Source organism: Plasmodium reichenowi, chromosome 14 (genome assembly GCF_001601855.1).
Source record: "Plasmodium reichenowi strain SY57 chromosome 14, whole genome shotgun sequence".
Classification (NCBI taxonomy): domain Eukaryota; phylum Apicomplexa; class Aconoidasida; order Haemosporida; family Plasmodiidae; genus Plasmodium; species Plasmodium reichenowi.
In genome coordinates, this window is record NC_033659.1 from 1,270,166 (window position 1) to 1,287,665 (window position 17,500).

Below are 17,500 nucleotides of genomic sequence, written 5' to 3' on the forward strand. Positions count from 1 at the left end.
TATTTGTTTATTTTTAATTATTAATTTTTAATTTTTTTTTTTTTTTTTTTTTTTGTTGTTTTAGTCACCATTAAATGATACATTTTTTAAAGTGCATACATATTTATATATGTGTACATGAATATTCTTTTAATGGTATATTTAATTTTTTTTTGTGTGTTTTATGTAATATATATATGTATATAATATTTACATATATATTATATTTATTATAAAATTTTTTTTAATATATGTTAAAATTATTATATTTTAAAAAAAAATTATGAAAAAATTATATGTTTAATAAAAAAAAAAAAAAATATAATATTATATTATATAAATAAATAAATAAAAATAAGAATAAGAATAAGAATATATATGTATGAATATCATTACTTTGGAATAGTTATTTTTTTATTTTATACAATATAAAGGAAATTAAAATCCTAAATATCACCATCATTATTATTACCATCATTATTATTACCATCATTATTATTACCATCATTATTATTACCATCATTATTATCACCATCATTATTATTACCATCATTATTATTACCATCATTATTATTATCATCATCATTGTCCTTATTTTCTCCCTTCGCATTTTCTATATTAATGTTTTCATTATTTTCATCCTTGTAATCCTCGCCTTTTACATTATGATCTAGGACCGAATTATAAAAGGTATTAGGTTCCTTTTCTTTGATTTCTTCATTTTCTTCATTATTTTCATTATTTTCATTCATACTTTCTTGTTCCGTTTTAAAATTTATAAAATCATTTTCTTTTTCATGTTCATCATTATTTACTGCATCCTCTTCGTTTGATACCAAAAAGGAAATTTTGTCCTTATCATTACTATTTGAAAGAAACATTAGATTCTGTGATTTCTCCCTCATATTATGAGAGGACATTTCATTAGTATAATTTATGTTCAATTCACTTTTTATATGATCATTTGGAACATTATTCAACAAACGTCTATTTCTTCTTTTGTTGTTTCGTACTAATGATATATCATCATTATTATAACGATCTTTTGATGTGGTATATGCGTATTTTTGTTCATAATAAGGATCATTTTCTTCATATTCATAATCTTCATTATTATGATCAATACTATCATCATTATTATTATTATCATCATTATTATTATTATCATCATTATTATTATTATCATCATTATTATTATTATCATCATTATTATTATTATCATCATTATTATTATCATCATCATCGTCATCATAATTATAATAATTACTATCATTTTGTAAGTTAACAATTTCCATATTATTATCATCATTATAGAGGGCCGATGAAGTGATATCATTTTCTTCATCATATAACATATCATTATTATATAGAGCATTTTTATACTTTTCAGTTATCCAGGAATTTTTTATATCCTCTCTTTTTTTCATTTGATCTACAATAATACGAGCAAGTTCTAGAAATGACCTTAATTTCGAAAATAATTTTATGGATGGTTTTACACGTCTTCTTATTTTTGAATGATCTTCACAGAAAATCATAGAATTCGGTATTTTAGATAAATCTGTTGTAGTACTATCTGGATGCGTTTTTAAAAAGTTATAATCAAATTCAAAAAATAATTTATGTATACGTGCACATGATATATGAAAATAGTGTGTACACGTATTTTCTACACATTTTTGTGTATATCCATATGATAAATTACAAATATAACAAGTATTTTTATTTAAATATTTTTTTATTCTATCTTTTATAATAATTTTATAATTATTTTTTTTCCTGTTCAAATTATAATAATATAAATTGGTATTTCTTCTATTATATAGTATTTTTTTATTCATATTATTTAAATTCTTATAATTATTTTTATTATTATCATTATATGTTGATGATATATATTCTTTATTTTTCTTTAACTTTTTATTAATAAATTTGTTTACATTTAAATGATTTACATGATATCCACTTATTTCTGTTGTTGTTCCAATTGTTCCTCTTTTATTTATTTTCATTTTATTATTGAAACAAATATTGTTATATACAGAAAATCTTCCACTTTTCCATTTGTTATAAGTATTAACATTTATAATTTGTATGTTTTCATTTGTTACTTTGTTTGAAAAACTAGATTCCTCTTTTTTTATTTCCAAATTGTTGTTTAATGTTTGGTTACCTTTTTCACATATATCTTCAACAGTAGTTAATGCTACTGAATTTGTTATATCGTTACCTTGGTTATTTCCTAAAATATGATCATGATTAGAATTTTTGGACTCATCATTATTTTGGTTATCATACGCTTCATTATTATCATTTTGATCTTTGTTTATTCCATGATTATTTACCAAATTTAATTCACTTTTATTTTTATTTTCCCCTTGATCATTATTAAAATGATTTATTTTAATATTTGCTTCTTCTTCTTTTTCTTCTTTTTCTTTATAATCTGATTTTTTTCTTTTAAAATTGAAAAAAACTTTTTTATAAATATTATTAGAACTAGTGACATTATAATTATTGTTAATATTGTTAATATTGTCAAGAGGATACATTTGCTCAGATTCAGGCAGATCATACAATTTGTATGTGTTTCTTATAGGTAGCGAATTTCTCTTATCAATAACTTTTTTTATATTTTTCATTTGTCCTATATTATTACCGAATTGTTTATAATAGAATTGATTTAATAAACCTTGTTTTTCATCTTGATAATATTCTACATTTAAATAATGTAATTCTGTATCTGATTCATAATGTTTTTTTTTCATTAATTCTTTTTCATTTAAATTATTTATATTAATATTATCATAATTATATATTTGATAATATTCCTCATTTATATCTTGAATAACAACTTGAGGTGTATATAATGCACATTGCATATGTACAAATACATAATCTCTTTCATTTTTCATAAAACTATTTTTTTTATTTTTGGTTTTATCGATTTTTATATAATCATTAATTTTTACCATTTTTAAAGCACCACCTTTTCTACTACATAATATACAATTAACATTTTCATAGTTATAATTATTAGCACACAAATCACAAACAAATAATTTCTTTTCATATACATCATCTATATCTGTTACACATTTTTCTTCTTCATTTGAACATTTTTTTAATGATTGATAAGTTTTATCATTTCGAAAAAAATCTCTTAATTTATTAACAAAATTTACTTTTTCTTCATTTTCTCTAGTAAATAGACAATTATTAATTTCGTTATGTATTAATTCTTTAAATATTTCCGAATTTTCTAAGTCCTTTCTATATTTCATATTATTATCAATATCAAAAGCAACATTTTCATCATGGTTTACCAAATTATCTTTACAGTTCATATTATCTCCATGTATTTTATTACCACTATTAAAATCATTACCCTTTCCAAAATTATCATATGAATCGTTCTTATTTAATAATTTATCCATATCACAATTTGCATCCATATTTTTATCTTCACAAGGATTAATAATGGATGATTCATCATTATTATTATGGCAATTATCATTATCACAATTATACTTTTCACATTTACAATTTTTAGGCAAAATCTCTTCATTATTATTATTATTATTATTATTATTATTATCATTATTATTATTATCATTATTATTATTATTATTATCATTATTATTATTATCATCATCATCAACAATTATATCCTTATCCTCCTTGTTAAGAACAAAATGATCACAACTATTATTAATGTGTACATTATCATATAAATCCTCCTTATGATAGCTATTTCCATTTTTGTTGGTTTTAATTTTATCATTATTTGATTGGTTGCCAATTAATGAATAAGAAACAACACTCTCTCCAAATGAATGATTTTTTTTTTTTTTTTTTCTTTCATAATAATTTGGTGACATTAATAAAGCTTCCGAATCAGCCACTTGACTATGACTGCTTTGATTATTGATATAAGAATTTGTTGTATTATTGATTGTAGTACAATTATTTATCCTTCCTACATTGTGATGATCATATAAAAATGAGAATACAGATTCCTTTCTAGCTTTTACTTGAGTTATGAGATTCGCTATTTTTTGTTCTTTATTATGAACTAAAAGTGTACATGTATTTTTTTTCTTTCGATAAAACTGATATTCTAAATATGAAGAATCTACTAAATAACAATTTTTGTGGACACACATATTACAATATTTACAATGTACTAATTCATTTTTCTTATAAGAAGTAAAACATACTAAACATATATTATTTTTCATATAATCGATAGTTGGAAGTAAGAAGAAATTATATTGATAAGAATCTAAATGATTAAAATTAAATGCCAAGATTTCATATATATCATTTTTTTTATTAATATTAACATTAAAATAATAATAATTATTACTATTACTATTATTATTATTATTATTATTATTATTATTATTATTATTACTATTACGTATTTTATTATATTTTAATGAATTTTTAGGTTTTCTTTCTTTTTTATTATTTTCATATATATTAGGATATAAATCTCTATTTAAATATTTTGTTCTTCTTGTAATAATTTGATCATATATATTTACAACTCCATATTTTTTTATAGAATGGAAAATACATTTTACATAAAAAAATATTCTAGGAAAACAATAATCAATTTTATTTTGAAATTTCAAAAACTTCTTATTTGAATTTTTGCATTTTATAAATAAACCACACATATAAGCACATAATGGATGTATGTACTTTCCACAATTCATATTATGACATTTAATAAATATTCCTTTATTTTTTAAACATACATCACATCTAACATCTTCATTCAAATAACCGTTTAAGATATAGTCCTTTTTAATATATTTATTTATATCATTATAATTATTTTCTATTCTTATTTTATCTTTTTTTTGTTTTCCCTTATTACAAAGTTTCATATTATTTTTATCTGACAAAGTAGATATAGAATTAATAGAATATTTAGATACAACTGATAACGAAGAAGCTTCCGAAGTATAACTCTCATCATCATGATCGTCATCTAAATTAATATCATATTTAACATTACAACTTTGAGTAGACTTCATTTTATTTATATTATTATTATTACTATCACACATAACATTATTTGTATCTTCCTTTTCTTTATTATTTGTGTTACTATTTTTATTATCATTTAAATTGTCATTTGTATAGTCTTCATTTTTCTTTTCATCGATATTATCTATTTTTACTCTTTTTTGTATATTCTCTACAGTACTTGCACATTCGTTTCCTCTCTTCTTATCATCTTTTTTAATAAATGAAAAGAAATCATAGATCTTATTTTCTTTTTTCGTTTTCATTAACTCTTTACATTTCTGTTCACATTTTTTTTCACATATTTCTTCATTTTTATTATTACTCGAAAAAACATATTTGCATGAATGTCCCTCCTTTTCATTTTCACATTCATTATCATGTTGAAGGACATTATGAATCTTATCATTAGTATGTGGAGGATCATCCTTTTCATTTATCTCTTTGTCACTTTCTTTTATTTTTTTAAAATAAACATGTTGGGCATCATTACACTCTGTATTATTATTATGATATATTTGTTTTATGTTTGAATCTTTCACCGGTATATAATCCTTCCTTTGTTTTTTTTTCTGATTGATTTTTTTTTTTTTTTTTTTTTGAAAAGCTGAAAAAATTTCTTGTGATAAAGACATATTATTCAATTGTAAATATTCATTAAAAATTTCTAAATTTACATTATTATTAACTAATAAATCAGGAACACAAAAGGTTGCACAGAAAGTATGAACAAATATATTATTTTTTATTTGAATAAATGCTCCTCCTCTTTCTATACATATATAACATTTAATATTCGTATCAAAAATATATAAGAAGTTATTACCCAAAGATTTCTTTTCAAATTCACATCTCTGACATAACCATTCATTACTATTAATGGATGCACTATTTTGAATATTACTAAGAATATTTTCATCTGACTTTTTTGTAGATATATAACAAAATTTATGAACATGCATATAACATCTACTACATTTTAACATTAGGTTATGTGTATTTTTTATATTCCTTTCAATGAGTTTCATATCTATATCATTACTACTACTAGAACAATTAGAGTTCTTTTTATTTTGGCAATAATTATACAAATTATTCTTATCATTATTATTATTGTTATAAATTTTAGCATCATTTGTTGAAATATCCTTATTATTTGTATTTTCTTTATTTTGATTTTCTTTTCTTTCCATTTTTTCAATATTATCCTTAAAATGTAAATTATTATTTTCCTTAATTTTAATATTTTCTTTTTTTTCTTCTTTTTCTTTTTTTTCTTCTTTTTCTTCTTTTTCTTCTTTTTCTTCTTGTTCATCTTGTTTTCCACTTTTTATCTTATTATTCAAATTTTCATTTTTGTTATCATTTGTTATATTCTGTAATGAATTATTTCTGGATGAGTTATTAAGATTTTCATTTTGTTCATTAACTTGCATGGTATTATAATCATCATTAAAACATATACAACAATATGAAAAAGCAGGTGTTATATTTAAATCATTATTATTTGAGAAACCACAAAATTTTTCTTTATCATTAGCAAAATTGTTTTTTTTATCTTCCAAATTTTGAATTACATCTCCCTTAGGCTTTTGATCTATAGAATCGTTTATATCATCAGTTATATTTTTGATGGTAGAATCTTTTACATTTTCATTTAGATCATCTTTTTGTGTGCTTGTTTTATTTTTTTTATAAATTTTATATTTTAGAAAAACACTATATTCAAAAGGAGGAATTTTATATTTTTTATGTTTACAAGAATATTCATGTAAATCAAATATAGAATTAATATTAATATTTTTATTATAAATTACTAATTGGTTCTTATTATTCTTATCATTATTATGATTATTATTATTATTATGATTATATTGTATAGATGAATTCATTAAACTTATAGTATAAAATAAAGAATATCTTAATTGATTCCATCTTTCAAACATTATATATTTATAAGTAATTTCATTACTTTTCTCTATATTATCACATAATCTTGTAGGCATTTTATTTTCTTTCATTATTTTTTCCAATAAATTATTACATATAGAACTTAATTTCTTTTGTATATTATTCATATATATTAATATACATATCAAATTTTTATCAACAAAACGAGAATTTTTTATATAACTTTCTATTAATTTCTCTTCTTCACATAATAAATCAATTATTATATCTTTATCAATCGGTACTAACTCATTTAATAATAATTCGTTTTCCTTTTCATCAATTCCTATTAATGAATTATCTAACATTTCTCCTCCATCTGGCATTAATATTTTATTTCCTAATTTATTATATCCCTTAACATTACTTTCTTCTATTAATCCCTCAAATAATACTTTATTTTTTTTAGAATCAATATTTTCATTTAATAATTTTATTTTATTCTTTACTCCCTTTTTTCTACCTCGCTTTTTTCCTTTTTTCCTTCCTCTTTTTCTTTTTAAGTTTTCATCATCTGTATCTTCCAGAAAATTCATGTCTCCTCTTGGTGTAGTGCCTTGTGATGAACAATATCTTTTTGTATTCATTTTATTATTTCCTAATCTTGTATTTCTACCTTTTTGTAATTCCTTTTTAATGTTGTTCGACACTTCTCCGTTTATATTTAAATTCTTGTCAAGTTGTTTAACTGTGCTGCTTGACGAAACGGAATTCTCATCTCCATCTTCTTCTTCCTCTTCCTCTTCAGCTTCTTCCTTTTGTTTCTTTTCTATAACTTCGTTATCTTTTCCTTCATTCCCCTTTTGTTCGTCTACATTTTCTGCATTTTCATCAGCATGCCATAATTTTCTTACCAGCCCAGAATTATTCATGTTCATATTTATGTTCATATTTATGTCCATATTTATGTCCATATTTATGTCCATATTTATGTCCACATTTGTGTCCATATTTGTGTCCATATTTGTGTCCATATTTGTGTTCATATTTATGCCCATATTTATGTCCATATTTATGTTTGGTTCCATACTTTCATGCTCTTTGTTCTCCTCTTGTGTGAAACATTCATTTACTTTTTTTTCTTCTTTATCATTTTTTTCTAAAAGGGGTTCTGATTTTATATTATTTACATCAGCTATTTGTGATTCGTCAATCAATGTGGTTGCATTTTCATTGTTAATGTCTAATCCTGTACTAGGAGCATCTGCATTACAGTTATTATTATAATTATTCTTATTCTTATTCATATTATTATTATTATTATTATTATTATCATTATTATTGTCATGATTTTTCGTGACTTGCTTAGTTATTGATCCTTTTTTTTTCTTCTTTTCATTAATATTATTCATATATCCATGGGAACTACTTACATTTGACCTTGGATTATGTTTTGATAATAAACAATCGTCTTCTCCAAAATTAGCTGTTTTCACTCTTATACATCTACGTTTACCCTTTAATTTATTCAAAGATGTACAATTTATAGATGTCGAACTAGAATACATTTCAAAATTGGATTCAGAACTAATTTTTTTCTTAAGATTGTTTTTTGAATAATGTTTATATTGTAATATATATTTTTGCATTTTTAATAATAAATAATATTTTTCAAAAATAGTAAAAAGCGCTGGATTATTATACCATAAGAAATTGTCAATAATAATACTATCATTTGATTTATCCATTCCTATTGTCATATTTTTAATTTTATCATAATTTTCATAAATTCCCATTTTAGAGCATTCATTTTTAGTATCTATTTTTAAACCTTTATATAAATATTTATTAATAAAACTTAATACTTTGTCATTTAATTTTTCATCACATCCATTTTCTGATTCTTCTTTTTTTACATCTACATTTAAATTTAAGTCTATGTATGAATTTAATTTCTTTTTATCAATTAATGGATATAAAGATATATTATCATTAAATAATTTGTTTCTTTTTAATAACCTTTTTGATTCTTTTTTTACCTTACTTTTTAATGTTATATTATTCTTATCATATACAATTTGATGATCATTAAAGCTTAGTACATTATTCATTTCAGGCATGTCATTATTTGTATTTTTATTAATTAAAATATTGTTATTATTATTATTATTATTATTATTATTACATTCGTCCATTTTATATCCATTTAACAAACAATTTGTAGAATCATTAAACTTCAATTCCTTATTTTCAACTTGAAAATCGGTAGATCCATTATTTATGCCCATTGTTGATTTAGTTTCTTCCATACCTCTTTGTAACATATAATCATTATCATTTTTATATGTTATTTTTATAAAATTTAATCGGTTTTTTAAGAAAACAAAATCATAATATGTTAAGAATTTATAAAACTTAATTTTTATATTTTTATATTTTTTCATTTCATCTGTTATATATTTTTCAAATTTCTCTTCTGGTTCTTTTGTTATATTTTGAATATTATTAAGATAATTTGAGCATAAGAAATTATTTTTTATTTTTTTTAACATATGTAAATTCTTAAATTCAAAAGAAACCCAAACAATTTTTTCACCAAAATCAATAATTGCATTAGTTTTATATTTTACATTAGTTTGTTTTTTTTTTTGTTCTTTTTTAATTTTATCACATGTATTTTTATTTCTTTGATTTTCGAGATTTTTCATATATCTATAAAGAGATAAATTCAAAAAAGAATATTTAAACAATTTTTCATTTATTTGTGTATATTCTTTATTTTTATTTTTTCTCTTATCCTCTGTTGTATCCTTATCTTTTGTCATACTATATTTTATTTTCATGCTCTCTTTTTCAATATATACATTGATATCATAATTCCCTGACGTCTTATTACTGCTAACATTACTACTAAAAGGAGATTCATTATTATTGTTATTATTATTACTATTATTATTATTATTATTATTATTATCATTATTGTTATTATTATTATTATTATTAGAGATATTTATATGGTTGAATTCCCTCTGTTGACCGCTTTCTAAACATGCATTAGACACCTTTCTTTCATCTAACGATAAACAATCATTATAATTATTATTATCATTATTATTTTTAGTATCATCATTGTTATTAATCTTAAGAGGATCCATTTGGTCCTCTTCCATTTTAACTTGATATAAAATATAATTATTATCCTTACTACAAATGTTTGAATTTAATTTTCCTTCGACGAATTTATTCATTTTGGATGTCGCGTTTTTTCTCCCTTTTTGTGTAGAATCATTTGTAATATTATTGCTGTGGATTATATTACTATCTTCAGAAAATTCTCCTTTAATTCGTATGATTCCACTTTCAATAAGATCATGATCATCATCCATATGCTTTTTTTCCTTTGAACTCCCTGAACAAAATGAGAAAAGAGGTTTCTCCTCTTCATCTAGATATTCATCTATTCCATTTTTTTCATCGACAGTTGATTTATTTCGAGTATCACATTTATCGATGTGATCAGTTGTTTCTAAAAAGAGACTATCGTCAATATTACCATTTTGCTTACTTAATTCTTCATTCTTCATATTTTTTTTACATTTTTTCTTTTTCATTTTATTGATTCGTTTTTTTGTTGTTTTAAAAAATTTACGTTTTATTCGTTTGAACAATTTTCTTGTCATTCTATGTCTAAAAAGATGGGTAAGTGTATCATAATAACTCTTTTGATGATACATCTTTTTTGAACGTTTCATTTTTTTTTTTAAAAATGTTTTTATATTATAACATAAATTTTTTTTATACACACGAACTAATTCTTTCAAATTATCATTTAGTTCCACATCTAGAAATTCGTTTATGGAGAAGGTTCGATATTTCTTTGATAAGATCTCTTCAATAAGAACATTTTGGTTAAAAATTAATTTTGATTCGCTCAAGCTTCTTTTAGTACTAAATAGGTTATTATTGTTATTGTTACTATCATTATTGTTATTATTGTTATTATTAGTATTATTATTATTATTATTATTATTATTATGATTATTATGATTACTATTAATTACCATATTATTCTCAAATATCGTAGGGGTTTCCACATTAACATCTTTTGAAGGGCTTCTGATTACATTATTTTTTAAAGTATTATTTTTGGAAATGGTTAGAGAACTAGCATTTGATGGATACATATTAATATTACTTTCATTTGCTTGTATAAGGTTTATATTTCTTGGTACAAAATCAAAATTATTATTTTTCTCACATAATTCATTGAATTCCTTTTTCTTTTTTGAGAGAGTTTTAAAAAATATACTATTATTTGAACTTTTGGATACACTATCAAAAATAGAAGATTTCCCTTTGAATATAAGATATTTAATATCATTATTATTATGATCATTATTATTTTTTTTCTTAGTATTATTTTCATTAATATCATTTTGATTATGTTCCTGTTTATTTGTTTCATTATTTTCAAGAGTTAAATGAATATCTAATCCATGAATATTTTTATTATCCACATTTTCTTCCTTAATATTATGTAAGTTCGGATTTTCTTTATTTTGATATATTGCATATTTCAAACAGTTATTATAAAAATTGGTATGTGTAAAATTATTATGATACTTCAAGTGTGATATATCTAAAAACTTTTCTATGATCAAAAATATTTCTTCATATAATTGAGAATAACAATTATTTTTGAAATTTGTTTTATCATTTAATTTTATTAAATTAAGTTTATTTAATATATCATTATAATCCTTAAAAAATGTTTTAAAATTTATATTTGATAAATCACAATATATTGCATCATCTTCTTTATCTTCCATATTTTCTAACATAAATGTTTTCTCATAATTAATAGTATCTTCATCTTTTATATTTTTCTGTTCTAAAACAAATCCTTCATAATTTCTTTCTAAAGGGATCCTTTTAAATAAGTTATCATATTTATTCCAGTTAATTTTTACACTTCTTAAATTCTGATTATTATTCATATCATCTTCTTTCGAATTTTTCAAACTATTCTTATGTTTTTTTTTCATATTAATCGTAGTACTACTATGTGTATTATTATAAGTATTTATTTCTTCTTCTTTTGTTTGATGATAATACGTGTTTGATTGAACGTTTTCGTTATTAAGATTATTTGGGTGTAACATTTTATCATCCTCCTGTTTGTTTAATATAAATTTGGAGTTGACACCATGAATACTATTCATATTTTTTATACTATTCATATTTTTTATACTATTCATATTTTTTATACTATTCATATTTTTTATACTGTTTATATTATTCATATTACTCATATTATTCATATTATTCATATTATTCATATTATTCATATTATTCATATTATTCATATTATTCATACTGTTTATATTATTATTCATGTGCTGTATATCATATGTATCCATAGGACTTAAAGTATCATGGTTCAATAAGTGATGATCATAAGTATAATTTTCCGTTTTTATATTTTTCATATTTTTATTCATATAATTTATAAAACCCATATTATTAATACCATTAATATTATTATTATTATTATTATTATTTATAATATTCATATCTCGATTAGTCATCATATTATTATTCTGAATCATTTTTGTATTCATGGGATATTTTTCACTCACATATTTCATGTTCATATGTTGATTTCTATTTACCAATTTCATATTCATTAAATTATTATTTCTCATTTCTGACTTTATCATGTTATTTGCTATAATATTTTGTTCAGACATTCTATTATTTATCATACCATTCATATTGTTCATATTGTTCATATTGTTCATATTATTATTATTATTTCTGAATGAGTTGTTATTTATTCCTGTATCTTTTATCTTCCCTTTATTCATGGCGTTTGGCATTATAGTACCACCACTACATATATTATTAGGTAGAGAATTTCTATTCATATTATTAGAATTCATATAATTATTCATATTAAAATTAACGGTACAACTATTTTTTCTGTTCAGCACATTCATTTTGTTATCTACATTTATAGGGTTACTTAACATTTTATTCATTGAGTTTCTTGCAATTTGATTGCTCATATGTGTGCCTCCCTTTTTATGTTGAATAGGATGATTTATTGGACTTGTGCCCATCCTATTACTACTTCCCATATTGTTTATATTGTTTATATTGTTTATATTGTTTATATTGTTCATATTGCTCATATTGCTCACATTGTTCATATTGCTCATATTGCTCATATTGTTCATATTATTCATATTGTTCATATTGTTCATATTGTTTATATTATTCATATTGTTTATATTATTCATATTATTCATATTGTTTATATTATTCATATGGCTTATATTACTTATGGATGTACCACCCATATGAACATTCATAGGTATTGGTACGGTACCATGAACTTTATTACTCATTTGATGATAATTCAATTTGCCATTCATATTAAGACTATTATTAGTATTATTATTAATATTATTATTATTATTATTATTAATATTATTACTGTTTATCTTTTGATGAGTTAAATGTATATTATAATTATTCATATTATTATTTATATTCGAACTCGAAGTATGTATATTAATTGAATTATTATTTACCATCCTATTAAATTGATTAAAGTTATTCTTCATCAAATTATTACGCAATGTATTATTAACACAATTACTACCACTACTATTATTATTATTATTATTATTATTATTATTATTATTATTGTTGTTGTTATTGTTGTTGTTGATGTTGCTGGTGTTATTATTATTATTATTATTATTATTATTATTATTATTATTATTATTATTATTGTTATTATTATTGTTATGTATATTTATTGTATTATTCATATGAGGAGACATATGATTATGCTGATTAACACTATTAGACATGTAACCAATACCAGCTCGATTATTCACATATATATTATTATTCATATGGTTAGATATATGATTACCCATTTGATTACCCATGTTATTATTCATATTATAATTTATCATATCATTCATAATTTCATTATTTATTTGCCCATTCATTTTCATATTCATTTTGTTAGGGATATTATTCATAAGCATATTTGATGACTTATTATAATTCATATAATTTTCTTGCATATTATTATTTAACAATATAGAGTTATTTATATTATTCATATAATTACCATTATTTATATTGTACAAGTTATTTTTTAAAATATTATTTGCATCAATATGTGCATTTAACATACTTGTAGATTTTCTACCTCTCCTTCCCGTTGTCATTTTATTTATGGTTTTACTTTTATCACTTGTCTTTCTCCTCCTAGTTCTTTTTTTTTTCCCATCATCATTTTCTAACATATTATTAATATTATCATTAGCATCATCATTATCTTCTTTTTTATCTTTATCATTGTTCTCATCATTTCGATCTCCACCCCCACCATTATTATTATTATTGTAATTATTGTAATTATTGTTATTATTATTATTGTAATTATTGTAATTATTGTAATTATTGTTATTATTATCATTATTATTATTATTATCATTATTATTATTATTATTATTATTATTATTATTATTATTATTATTATTATTATTATTATTATTATCATTATTATTATCATTATTATTATCATTATACTCATTATTTGTAGCACAACTTACAAATTTTGCTTTCCTTTCTTTTTCCTCTTTTATATTTTTATTATATAGATCCTTTTTATGATTATCCTTAAACCTCTTGCTGTTATTATACAGACCCATTAACATGTAAACCTTTCTCCCTCTATACTCATAAATAATATTGTATAACACAAAATAACACCTCAACCATATATAATAATATATGAACACGTTATAGATATAAAACACTAATATTTCTTTTGTCAATATTAACAATTTAAAGATACACAATACTATGTTTAATACATATTTTGTTCTCTTTTTAAAATTTAAAAGAAAATTACATACTCTTAAGTAAAAATTGTGTATATAATTATAAATATATTGATTTATTCCTTTATCTCTTTTATTTTTTTTCCTAAAATGTATTGACATATCTGCATGGATATATTTTTGTACATTCTTCATTCTATGTTCTAAATTAATATTATAACATAAGGATATATTATTAAAGATTTTATTAACATTATTATTTTTACAATGGAACGGATCACTATATATTTGTAACAAAAATGATTTTTTATTTTTTACAAATTTTACATGGTTGTTCATATAATAATTCTTACTCTTCTCATTATGCACATCGTCTACTATCTCATTATTATTTCGTTGTTTAAAAATAAAAAAACAATACAATTTTGTATTATAATGTTTTTCACAGGAATATATATTTGTATATATTTTGCTTTTTCTAGAAGGAAGGTTTAATATAATAACAGGGATCTTATAAATAATAAGTCCATCCTTTATTTGTATTCTCCTATTTCTTCTTCCTACTAATACTATTACTATTACTATATTATAATTATTATTCACAATATAATCATTCCTTTCATGTTTTTCAAGTATAAACAATGTGAGCCCATGACACCCTACCAAATTCCGCTTTATAAAGATATCATATATGTATAATTTATTAAGGTGAATTAAATGTATTGTCCTCATTAAGGCATATGAACTATTATAAGAAACGAATGTGTATCTTCTATTTTTTTCTAAATTCATAATTTTCTTTTTGGAAAGAAGTGTATCATATAATATAGGGGCGGAACATATATACATGTCCATAAAAAAAGAAAAAGATAAAATCACAATAAAATATAATAATATAAAAGTAACACAATTCACAAAAACATTTATTGTATGTATAAAATATATACATGTTAATAATGAGGAATATTTATACATATTAAATATAGTAGGAATACATAATAAATAAAATTTACAAATAGAATTATATGTATTATTATAATATGCAATAATATTAATAATCTTCATATTAGGATAGGACAATGATGTATTTATAAAAACAAAAAAAAACATAACAAGTGATGTAATTCTTATTAAATTATGTAAGCATGTTATATACATCATAATATGTATTAATAAAACAACAACATATATTATATACGACAAACGTGAAATATCACGTATTCTTATTATATGGTTATAATATCTATATAAATATAATATATCTATATATAATAAGAATAAAGAAATAATACAATCTCTATATAAATAAATACAGACTTTGTTAATACATACATAATAAAAAATATATAATAAATTTAATATACTTGCTACTATTAATGTATTAAAATAAATAAACAAATAATTATTGTGCACATTATATTTATAACAATCATATAATTGTAACACATTGGTATTATTTAAATTATTATATGATGATGATAATAATAATAATAATAATAATATTTTTATAAAATAAGTATTTATATTACTTTTCCACAGCTGATGAAGTGATATGGGATATATATTTTTTTCATATATCCTAATACATTGTATTCTACTATAATATAGCTGATTCAAAAATAATACACATAAATAACTTTTTGTAATATAATTATAGGTATTTTTTTGTTTTATAACCATAATATTATATAATTTATGAATACACTGATTAATAATATTATAATATTTTATTGTATATTGTTTAATGTTACATAAATTATATAAAATAATACTTCTATTAACATAATAATTATTGTTATGTACAATTTGTTTATTATCATTATATTTTTCATATTGATCACATAGTATAATATCTTTGTGTAAGACAAAAATATTAATAATAAAGGTACTATAAAACATCTTTAATATTGTAATCATTGTAAAAATAATAGAAAGGTACATTATTACATTGTTCATCATATTAATTATCCATAAGGTTATTATTTTTAATATAAATTGTATTAAGATTTGAGATATTTGTATTATAATATATACTTGTAATTTTAATAAATTATAAAATATGTAGAGATTCATAATATATTCTAAAAAATTATTCACTTGTTTTGATTTTACATAATAATCTGTATTATATATATAATTCCATAACATCATAAAAATATTTTGAGTTCTCATGATATCGAAAGAATCATTATAATGATGATAATTTTTTAAACAAAAATATATAAATAATAATTTATTACATATATATTTTATACTACTATCATATAATATATTTGTAAAATGAAACGGTTCATAATTATTATTTTGTTTGATTTGAATATTGTGTTTATTTATTTTATACACCCAAAATAATTTTTGTAATATAAAATTTTTGAAAAGAAAATTTTTTTCTTTTTTAATATTATATAAATAATTAATTTTTTGATCATATAAAATATTATTTTCACATTTGTAATCTACAGTTTTATTAATCAAATAATAATATTTATATAAGAATAATTTTTGAATATACAACCAAAATCTTTTAGGAACTCTTTTTTTTTTCTTTTTTTTTTTCTTATATATATATTTCTTCTTTATTTTTAAGTTATAATTAAAATTTTTTGAAGTAAGGGAAATTTCGTTATTTGAGAATTTATTTTTTAACAAGACAATATTATTTATAAAATGTAAAGAATAATGATTATTGTGACTATAATCCTTTTGATAAGATTCTTTTTTTT

The 17,500-nt window shown here is 20.5% G+C and overlaps 1 protein-coding gene across 1 annotated transcript in view; it reads right to left on the bottom strand.

Moving 5' to 3' along the window:
* Positions 1-425: 425 nt before the first annotated feature.
* PRSY57_1432700 (putative membrane protein) overlaps positions 426-17,500 on the bottom strand; it is a gene marked incomplete at both ends in the record, with an annotated part of 17,577 nt that continues 502 nt past the window's right edge. The window contains one exon of the mRNA XM_020115315.1: positions 426-17,500. This exon is cut by the window's right edge and continues 502 nt beyond it. Within this exon, the coding sequence (XP_019969972.1) occupies positions 426-17,500 (17,075 nt within the window).